Source organism: Dendronephthya gigantea, unplaced genomic scaffold (assembly GCF_004324835.1).
Source record: "Dendronephthya gigantea isolate DGI-Jeju-01 unplaced genomic scaffold, DenGig_1.0 000016F, whole genome shotgun sequence".
NCBI classification, from domain to species: Eukaryota; Metazoa; Cnidaria; class Anthozoa; order Malacalcyonacea; family Nephtheidae; genus Dendronephthya; species Dendronephthya gigantea.
In genome coordinates this window covers 969954-981827 of record NW_021163026.1, presented here as the reverse complement: position 1 = coordinate 981827, position 11874 = coordinate 969954, and the positions used below count along the sequence as shown (strand labels likewise).

The 11874-nt window shown below is 38.8% G+C and overlaps 2 protein-coding genes across 4 annotated transcripts in view; one reads left to right on the top strand and one right to left on the bottom strand.

Moving 5' to 3' along the window:
- LOC114520644 (serine/threonine-protein kinase Chk2-like) overlaps positions 1-11874 on the bottom strand; it is a 52534-nt gene that overhangs the window by 27923 nt on the left and 12737 nt on the right. The gene's annotated exons all lie outside the window — the stretch shown is intronic.
- LOC114520643 (synaptic vesicle 2-related protein-like) lies at positions 7022-9951 on the top strand. The gene has a single exon (XM_028540960.1). The coding sequence runs from the start codon at positions 7726-7728 to the stop codon at positions 9283-9285; it is 1560 nt and encodes a 519-aa protein (XP_028396761.1). The 5' UTR covers positions 7022-7725; the 3' UTR covers positions 9286-9951.

Sequence of the window (11874 nt, the reverse complement as noted above, 5' to 3'; positions counted from 1 at the left end):
TTTAACAATTTGCACTTGATTTTTACGCGTGTAAATCATGTGTATTTATGGATCAGCAGTTGTGATAATTAAACTACTAATATAGTTGTGATAATTGACTAACTTGTATGCAAATACGCCTTCACAGTCAACCGTCACTGGTCAAGCGCGTCATATCGCTAACATCCCCCACATATTTGTGCTCTATGCAAGTAATTACCCCAGCAAAAATATTATTCAAAACAGTTCCAACTGAAAGGAAACAAGGATTGAAAATGGAACCATGGGTCAAATTGAAATGGTTTTTAAAATGGATTTTCACAGCGAGCTCTGAACATTCGAAAGAAAGTCAAAACAACGACAATGGTGTCCATGCAGAATACAAAGGAATCTCAGACGAGATTTCAGATGATGACAAAGAAACTACATACTTGAATGTTGATTTTCTTAAATCTCGTTCAATCGACGAAATTCTGGATGAAACAGGATTGAGATTTTTTCATTGGAAAGTTTTCCTCTTAATTTGCCTTCAGCATATGGTAGACGCACTTGGAAATTCCATTTTATCCGTGATACTTCCGAGTCTAAAATCAGACTGGGACATGTCTTCAATCATGGCTGGGGTATTGACACTCTCGATATCAGCCGGAATGATGGCAGGCGTTTCGTTTTGGGGTTGGGTGTCGGACAAATACGGGAGAAAATATTCACTTATTGGCAGTACGACGTTCATACTTGTTTTCTCATTTGTGGGCGCGTTTTCAACGAACTATTACTGGCTTTGGATAAACCTTTTCTTTGTCGGCTTCGGGGCGGCGATTATAGATCTAGGTTACGTTGTGATAGTGGAATTTTTCCCGCCGAAACATCGAACTATGTTTTCTGTATTAACTACAATCTTCTGGAGTGTAGGATTTCTATTTTCGGCTGTCGTTTCAATGGAGCTTTCGGTAATCGGTTATCATTGGGCTCTGGCTACCGTGTGTTTTCCGACTGCAATTGTCCTTATCGGTCTAATATTTCTCCCAGAGACTCCCTATTATCACCTTGCAGCTGGGGACGAACAGAGAGCTTTGAACATTCTACAAGATTTAGCGCCTGAAATGGATTTAAGCGACACAAGACTTCGCAAACACGGTCCTGAGACACAGAGAGCAGATTTCACACAGCTATTTCGATTAGGTTATTGGAAAATAACAATATGCGCCTGTATCGCGTGCTTCGGAACCCTGATGATGTATGACGGTTTAATATACACCGCGTCTGACGTTGCAGGCAGTAAAAAATTTACATCTTCAACGAATGACACGCGAAACCGCGATAAGATGTATTCCATTATGATCTGGATGAACTTGCCTGAAATTCTGATCGTTTGCATAACTGGTTTAAGTTGCTACGTTTTTAGAGTAAAAGTTTTGACCTTAATTATTATAGTCTTGGCAATTTTATCACAGATTATCGCTCTATTTGTCGTAAACCATGGAATGCCATTACTCATAGTCACAATGTTATCTCGAAGTTTCCTTGTGACAAACGCACTCTAATGCCGTTATTTGTATCGCTGGTTTATCCGACAGAAAATCGTGGCATTGGAGTTGGAACTTGTGTGTGTGTTGGAAACATTGGGACAATTCTAGGACCGTTCATCTTCGAGACATTCTTTGCCCAAAAATATTGCAATGGAATTGTATTTAATCTTGTGATATTATCCGTGACATTTATGGCAACTGTCTTGCTGCCGTCGGAAAGCGCCACCTTAAGCTAAGGTATATAACAAGGACCATAACATAAAAATTGATTGAAGAAAGCAACTGAGAAATTTGGACAGATTTTTGACCAAGCGCAAGGTCTTTACCAAGAAATATCGGACCGAGGCCTTTTTGTACAGGAAGACCGAGCCCGTGAGGCGAGGCTTGCACGATCGAGGTCCGATATTTCACGGTAAAAACCGAGCATGCTATGTTAATATTATAGTATGAGTATTAGTACCTATTATGGTATGAGTTATGGATTGCATCTCAGATTTCAATCTCATAATGGTTGAATACAGGACTTAATTTCACCAGAAATGACGCTTGTCTCTGACTTCGTTTGTGATTGCTACATCCAGTGTATTTATGGATCAACAGTTGTGATAATTGACATGACATCACATGACATACGGCATAAAATATGCATTGCATTTGAAATTTCAATCTCGTAATGGATCGACGGTCCCACTGCGGGACAGTAAATAAGCTCTTTCTCAGGAATCTCAGCCAATCACTGGACTTAATTTAACCAGAAGTAGCGCTTGTCATATTAATTGACTGTCAATTTAGTCTTCGGATGTCTATTTAATGCTGGGTTCGTTTTTGATTACTACATCCAGTGTAGTTTATGGTCAGCAGTTGTGATAATTGAACGTGACAATTTATATGCAAATTCGCCTTCACAGTCAACCGTCACTGGTCAAGCGCGTATCATCGCTAACATTCCCCACATATTTTGTGTCTCGCGGTAATGCAAGTCATTAATTTATACCAGTTTAGAAATATACAATAGGCTTCTGCATTGCGACTTTTTGAATCATAGTGACGTACCGCAGCTTAATCTACACTGCGACTGACGTAATTTGCATTCTACTATGGCCTGGATGAACTTGGCTGAGATTGTGATTGTTCTCATAGCTGGTTTAAGCTGCTACGTTATTAAAGTAAAAATTATGGTCCTGACTATTATATTCTTGGCAATCTTATCAGTTATCACAGTTAGATTATCGCTGGTTTTGTCGCAAACCATGCAAATGCTTGAATTGCTCATAGCTATCATGTTAACTCGAAGTTTCATTCTGACAAGTACAATCCCTGTAAACAAGTAAAATCCGACGCTGAGTTTGTCGTAAACAATAAAATGCCATTACTCATAGCTAATACTGATACCTCTCTTCTCTCAGTCTTTGTTTATGTCCGTAAGATCTGTTAGGTTGTGCTCTTATGTCAGTCATGTAATGTGTCAATACGTCAATATGTCAGTCAATGTATGTGTTAGTGTTTTAAATAAGGAAACACTGTAAATAGATACAAAGAAAAATTGTTCCATATGTGGTCGAGATCTGACCAATCATAGATTAGTGTACATTATGTAAATAACGGTATCGTTCATTCGTTCTGTGTGTGTGTGTATTAGTAGATGTCTTGTATCCGTAGTGTCTAAAGGCGGATTTCCACTTACAGCGAAATCGTTCGCTAGCGAAATATTAGCATATTTTCTTTTGAATTTAAACAGCATAAATAAATTAGTGCGACTTGCATGAGTGCTCTCAATTCAAAAGAAAATATGCAAATATTTCGCCAGCGAACGATTTCGCTGTAAGTGGAAATCCGCCTTAAATGTGTGAGAAATAATAAATAAAGGACATTATAAAAGTTATATGCGGTGTGTGTTGATCAGATCGAGAAGATGACAACAGCCTCAAATCCAACAAGATCAAGGCGTATCCGCACATAACACTCATAGTAATATGATATCACATTACGACGGAATATATTCGTCTATAGTTAAGACGAAGATTTGCTACGCTGAAATATACTGTCGCTATAAACCGAGTTTGCTGTTTGAACGGTTCGTAAACAGAAGTAAGTTTATGATTCATAATTCAGTTTCTATTGTACTATTTTATCGATGGTAGGCACGTTTTTATCGATAATTAAAAGGTTCGAGAGTTATCATTCATTAAATACTGACTGACCTAAGCAACGTCAGGTTAAATTTCTGATGAAATAGTCTTCTCGCGATACAGTTAACTCTTGCAGTGATATTTGCATCTTTCATTTACCGGACAAAAATCGCGTAGAAATGCTACTGGAAATTTCCGGTATATCGGCAGCATTGAGACAATTCTCGGACCGTTCATATTCGAGACATTCTTCGCCCAGAAATATATCAATGGAATTGTATTTAATGGTGAAATATTATCGGTAATATTTATAGCAACCGTCTTGCTGCACTGGCTCAAAGGCGATGTCCAGATGTAATGTAAATAAAGGCTTTGTTTATTACATTTTCAACTGTTGTTTTTGAAATACCATGAACTGTCTGTGTAACTCGCACAATATATTGCTTTCCTATCGGTCTTCCAATTAAAATGAACTAGAGTCAGAGCAGAAAAAATTTTGAACATGGGAAATTTAGTCGCACAAATCCTGTTTGTGAAAAAATAGTGCTGCAAACTTATCAGACAGATTTACATCGAGGACGCGGACGCCGGACTTTCACGGCGGAGGTGCCGTGAAATATTGTTTACATGAATACTAGTAGCACAGATTCATCTGTTCATCCTGATCGCGGTCGCAGCGGCGAGATATCTTAACTTTTCATCGTAACATTCATGATCCAATTCACTTTGCGACAACGCATAAATTGTTTCAGCAAATAACGCACCGTGTAAAGTAGCCTTTATAGCCTTTGTAGCCTGCATCGAGATAGCTTGTTATATGTCATATAGTTGCATGTGATTTGCATTGTGATTTGTGAAATCACGCTCAGATTCCGGTTTTGACAGGTATAGTGGCCATGTCCACCCACTCCAGTGTGTTTTGAGATCAGCGGGGATGATCAGTGACTGCACGTGACCAGTTTGGTCGCAAATGTATCCTTTCTGGTCAGCGGACAAGCATACTACCAAAAATTGAATCCAATACAGATCGAACTGGAATCAACGACTTGATTGGAAATACAGCAACGGACCATTTGAAGCAGTTCTCACAGACTATGTCGATTTCTGGAACGAGTTCTGAGAAGCCGAAAGCAAAATATCAACGTATTTCGGATGAAATCTCAGACGTCGATGAAGAAACCAAAAATTTGAATGCTGACTTTCTTACATTTCGTTCAATCGACGAAATTCTGGATGAAACAGGATTGAGATTTTTTCATTGGAAAGTTTTCCTGTTGATGTGCGTTCAACTTATGGCAAATGCGATTGAATATTCCATTTTATCCATTGTACTCCCGAGTCTAAAATCAGATTGGAAAATGTCTCCAATCATGGCTGGGGAGTATTGACACTCTCGATGTCTGTCGGTATCCTGGTAGGATCACCGTTTTGGGCGTGGCTGTCGGACAAATACGGCAGAAAGTTCTCATTTATCGGGAGTGGAATGTTCATACTTGTCTTCGCACTGATGAGCGCGTTTTCAACGAACTATTACTGGCTTTGGATAAGCCTTTTCTTTGTCGGATTCGGAGTTACGACTGTAGATCTGAGTTATGTCGTAATAGTGGAATTCTTCCCGCTAAAATATCGAAATATGTTTTCAGTATTAACCACGCTGTTCTGGACTTTGGGATTTCTACTTTCGGCTGTTGTTTCAATGGAGCTTTCGGTGATCGGTTATCATTGGGCTCTGGCTACCGTGTGTTTTCCGACTGCAATTTTTCTTATCGGTATGATATTTCTCCCAGACACTCCCTATTATCACCTTGCAGCTGGGGACGAACAGAAAGCTTTGAACATTCTACAAGATTTAGCGCCTGAAATGGATTTCAGCGACACAAGACTTCGGAAGCACAATCCCGAGACACAGAGGGCAGATTTCACACAGCTATTTCGATCAGGTTATTGGAAAATCACAATATGCGCTTGTATCGCCAATTTTGGAACCTTAGTGACGTATGACGGTTTAATATACACCGCGTCTGACGTTGCAGGCAGTCAAAATTCAACATCTTCAACGAATGACACGCGAAACAGTGAAAATATGCATTCCATTATGGCCTGGATGAACTTGCCTGAGATTGTGATGGTTTTCATAACTGGTTTAAGTTGCTACGTTTTTAGAGTAAAAATTTTAACCTTAATGATTATAGTCTTGGCAATTTTATCACAGATTATCGCTCTGTTTGTCGTAAACCATAGAATGCCATTACTCATAGTTACAATGTTATCTCGAAGTTTCCTCGCGACAAACACATGTCTAATGTCGTTATTTGCATCGCTGGTTTACCCGACAGAAAATCGTAGCATTGGAGTTGGAACTTGTGTGTGTGTTGGAAGCATTGGGTCAATTCTAGGACCGTTCATCTTCGAGACATTCTTTGCCCAAAAATATTTCAACGGAATTGTTTTCAATCTTGTGATATTATCGGTGACAATTATAGCAACTGTCTTGCTGCCGTCGCAAAGCGCCACCTTAAGCTAAGATACATTGGTCAAATTTATATGCGTAGTTTGAAAGAATTTTTATTAATGTGCGTGTCCACACCAGCTGACGAAGTTTTTGAGATCAGAGTTGAAGTTTTCAACTGGTAAATTGAAGATAATATTTTAAAGATATACAACACTATAACACTATACGATTTCTACACGACTATATCCATCATACTTTATATATAGTTGATCTTTTCAAAAGTGGTGAAAATGGAACCATTGGGTAAATTGAAACGGTTTTTACAAAGTTTGTCAGCGAGTCCAGAGAAGTCGATTGCAAGTCAAAACAACGACCACGAAGTCCATGCAATATACCAATAAATCGAGATCTCAGATGATTGCACGGAATTGTATTTAATCTTGTGACATTATTGGCGACATACATAGCAACTGTCTTCCTATATAACCAAATCTCGTAAATTGGATTTTCGGATGATGTCAATGATAAAGCTTTTGAGAGCATCGTTAAATAACGTAACACAGTCTGTAAATAATCATGTCAATAGAACAACTCATGATAGCAATCAGTTCCACGAAATTCAAACTTAAAGCCGAAATAGATTTGGGGGTGGTGTGGCTTTTTATATAAAGAATGATATATATAGATTCATCTAAGAAGAAAAGATTTAGTCCCTGATAATCTAGATAAAAGATTTAGTCCCTGATAATCAGTCCCTGATAAATGCTGTGCACTAAGATTACTAGACAACACAGTAAGCCTGAATAGCTACTTAGTATCGACCACCTAATAGTCCTTTCCTACAATGACGTCAAACGCGGAAAGTCTGATGTTACACGAAATTTGATTGGCTCCAGCAAACTATCGAGCCAATCAAACTTCGTGTAATATTAGACATTCCGCGTTTGACGTCATTATTAAAAAGGTCTATTGTGAACTCGATAGATTTACTGATTTCCAATTGTTTCTTTTTAAATGCGATACAGAAAATAAGGAACTAATTTTGGTTGGAAATTTAAACTGCGCTATCAGCAAACCAGTTACTGATTCACAAACTCGGCAGCTGCAATCTTTAAGCACTATCAATTAACGCAAGTTATATGTATGTCTTGCTGCTGTCGCAAAGCTCCACCCTAATTAAGTTAGGTTACATAACAAGGACCATGATATAGAAATAATTTTGAGGAAAGAAACTGGGTAATTCGCACTGATAGTGATAGAGACTCCGCCCATAAAAAGCGCATTGAGTAATCTTAAAGACAGTATAACCCAGGGTTTTCTTTGCCGCGTCCTTCGAAGGCAAACTGTAATGACTGACATGTCAGAAGGATGAAACTCGCTGACTGCATTAGTGTATTTGATAAAGAACGTTGTGTCTGACATTAAATGTATATTAATTGGGATAATACAGGCGTAAACGACCAATCAGAATCATTTCTGATTTCAATTAGCCTAGAGCCAGTGTTTGTATTCATGGACCAGCAGTTGTGATAATTAAACATGACAATTTGTATGCAAATACGCCTTCACAGTCAACCGTCACTGGTCAAGCCCGTATCATCGCTAACATTCCCCACATATTTGTATTCTCGCGGTAATGCAAGTCATTGTACCAGCAAAAATATTATTAAATACAGTTCCAACTGAAAGTAAGCAAGGATTGAAAATGAAACTATGGGTCAAATTGAAATGGTTTTTAGAATGTTTTTTCACAGCGAATTCTGAAAAGTCAAAAGCAAGTCAAAACAACGACAATGTTGTCCAAGCAGAATACAAAGGAATCCCAAACGAGATCTCAGACGATGACAAAGAAACTATATACTTCAATGTTGATTTTCTGAAATGTCGTTCAATCGACGAAATTCTGGAAGAAACAGGATTGAGATTTTTTCATTGGAAAGTTTTCCTCTTAATATGCCTTCAGCATATGGCAGACGCACTTGGAACTTCCATTTTATCCGTGATACTTCCGAGTCTAAAATCAGACTGGAATATGTCTTCAATCATGGCTGGGGTATTGACACTCTCGATATCAATCGGAATGATGGCAGGTCTTTCATTTTGGGGTTGGGTGTCGGACAAATACGGGAGAAAATGTTCACTTATTGGCAGTACGACGTTCATACTTGTTTTCTCATTTGTGGGCGCGTTTTCAGCGAACTATTACTGGCTTTGGATAAACCTTTTCTTTGTCGGCTTCGGGGCGGCGATTATAAATGTAGGTTACGTTGTGATAGTGGAATTTTTCCCGCCGAAACATCGAACTATGTTTTCTGTATTAACTACAATCTTCTGGAGTGTAGGATTTCTATTTTCGGCTGTTGTTTCAATGGCGATTTCGGTGATCGGTTATCATTGGGCTCTGGCTACCGTGTGTTTTCCGACTGCAATTGTTCTTATCGGTCTGATATTTCTCCCAGAGACTCCTTATTATCACCTTGCAGCTGGAGACGAGCAAAAAGCTTTGAACATTCTACAAAATATAGCGCCTGAAATGGATTTCAGCGACACAAGACTTTGGAAGCACAATCCCGAGACACAGAGGGCAGATTTCACACAGCTATTTCGATCAGGTTATTGGAAAATAACAATATGCGCCTGTATCGCGTGCTTCGGAACCTTGGTAACGTATGACGGTTTAATATACACCGCGTCCGCCGTTGCAAGCAGTAAAATATTTACATCCTCAAGAAATGGTACGCACAACAGGGATAAGATGTATTCCATTATGACCTGGATGAACTTGCCTGAGATTGTGATAGTTTTCATTACTGGATTAAGTTGCTACGTTTTTAGAGTAAAAACTTTAACCTTAATTATTATAGTCTTGGCAATTTTATCACAGATTATCGCTTTGTTTGTCGTAAACCATGGAATGCCATTACTCATAGTCACAATGCTATCTCGAGGTTTCCTCGCGACAAACACATGTCTAATGCCGTTATTTGCATCGCTGGTTTACCCGACAGAAAATCGTGGCATTGGAGTTGGAACTTGTGTGTGTGTTGGAAGCATTGGGACAATTCTAGGACCATTCATCTTCGAGACATTCTTTGCCCAAAAATATTGCAATGGAATTGTATTTAATCTTGTGATATTATCGGTGACAATTGTAGCAACTGTCTTGCTGCCGTCGCAAAGCGCCACCTTAAGCTAAGTTACATTGGTCAAATTCATATGCGTAGTTTGAAACAATTTTTATTAATGTGCGTGTCCACACCAGCTGACGAAGTTTTTGAGATCAGAGTTGAAGTTTTCAACTGGTAAATTCAAGATAATATTTTAAAGATTTGGAAAACACACTATACGATTTCTACACGACTATATCCATAATACTTTATATATAGTTGATCTTTTCGGAAGTGGTGAAAATGGAACCATTGGCATTGGGCAAATTGAAACGGTTTTTACAAACGCGTCCTTCGAAGGCAAACTGTAATGACTGAGATGTCAGAAGGATGAAACTCGCTGACTGCATTAGTGTATTTGATTAAGTACGTTTTGCCTGACGTTTATAAATGTATATTAATTCGGATAATACAGGCGTAAACGACCAATCAGAATCATTTCTGATTTCGATTACCCTAGAGCCTTTGTTTCTTCGCCAGACGAAATCGTGGGCTCGGGGAACGAGACTGGGCAAGCGTGAGGTGTTTACAAAGAAATATCGGATCGAGGCCTTTTTGTAGAGCAAGACTGAGCTCGTAAGACGGGGGTTGGATCGCTGGTCGAAATATGGGAAAGTAAATAAGCTCTTTATCAGCCAATCACATGGCTTAATTTCACCAGAAGTGACACTTGTAATATAATAAATAATTATTAATTGATTGTCAATTACATGTGTCTTCGGAAATCCATTATTTCTCGCCTCGTTTTTTATTGCTGCATCCAGTGTATTTATGGATCAGCAGTTGTGATAATTGAACATGACACTTTGTATGCAAATACGCCTTCACAGTCAACCATCATTGGTCAAGCGCGTATCATCGCTAACATTCCCCACATTTTGTGTTCTTATCAATATATTCAATATATTCAATATATTCAATAGATTATACCAGCAAAAATATCATTAAATACAGTTCCCACTGAAAGCAAGCAAGGATTGAAAATGGAACTATGGATCAAATTGAAATGGTTTTTAGAATGTGTTTTCACAGCGAATTCTAAAAAGTCGAAAGCAAGTCAAAACAACGACAATGGTGTCCAAGCAGAATACAAAGGAATCTCAGACGAGATCTCAGACGATGACAAAGAGACTACATACTTGAATGTTGATTTTCTGAAATCTCGTTCAATCGACGAAATTCTGGATGAAACAGGATTGAGATTTTTTCATTGGAAAGTTTTCCTCTTAATTTGCCTTAGACATATCGCAGACGCACTTGGATCTTCCATTTTATCCGTGATAATTCCGAGTCTAAAATCAGACTGGAATATTTCTTCAATCATGGCTGGGGTATTGACACTCTCCATATCTGTCGGTTTGATCGTCGGATCCTCGCTTTGGTGTTGGGTGTCGGACAAATATGGTAGAAAATGTTCCCTTATTGGAAATACGACGTTCATACTTGTTTTCGCTCTAACGAGCGCGTTTTCAATGAACTATTACTGGCTTTGGATAAGCCTTTTCTTTGTTGGCTTCGGAGTAGGAGGCATAGACGTGAGCTATGTCGTAATAATGGAGTTTCTTCCGTCAAGACATCGAACTATGTTTTCTGTATTAACCCTAACCTCCTGGACTTTAGGATTTCTACTTTCCGCTGTCGTTTCAATGGAGCTTTCGGTGATCGGTTATCATTGGGCTCTGGCTACCGTGTGTTTTCCGACTGCAATTTTCCTTATCAGTCTGATATTTCTCCAAGACACTCCCTATTATCACCTTGCAGCCGGGGACGAGCAGAAAGCTTTGAACATTCTACAAGATTTGGCGCCAGAAATGGATTTCAGCGACACAAGACTTCGGAAACACGGTCCAGAGACACAGAGGGCAGATTTCACACAGCTATTTCGATCAGGTTATTGGAAAATAACAACATTCACCTATATCGCGAGCTTTGGAACCACTATGACGTATTTCAGCTTAATATACACTGCGTCTGACGTGGCGGGCAATCTAAATTCAACATCTTTAACGAATGGTTTGCACAACGATAATTTGCATTCGATTATGATCTGGATGAACTTACCTGAGATTGTGATCGTTCTCATAGCTGGTTTAAGCTGCTACGTTTTTAGAGTAAAAAATATGGTCTTAACTATTGTATTCTTGACATTCCTATCACAAATTATCGCTCTGTTCTTCGTAAACCATCGAATGCCATTACTCATAGTTACCATGTTAGCTCGAAGTTTTATTCTGACAAGTACAATCCCTGTAGCGTTATTTGCATCGCTCGTTTACCCGACAGAAATTCGTAGCATTGGAGTTGGAACTTGTCTGTCTGTTGGTCGTATTGGGACAATTCTAGGACCGTTCATCTTCGAGACATTCTTTGCCCAAAAGTATCTTAATGAAATTGTATTTAATCTTGTGATATTATCCGTGACATTTATAGCAACTGTCTTGCTGCCGTCGCAAAGCGACACCTTGAATTAGGTTACAAGGACCATGATATAGAAATAATTTTGAGGACAGAGGTTAGGTAATGGGCACGTATTGTGATAAAAAATCCGCCCCTAAAAAGCGCTTTGAGTAATTTTAAAGACAGTATAACCCAGGGCTTTCTTTGTCGCGTCATTCGAA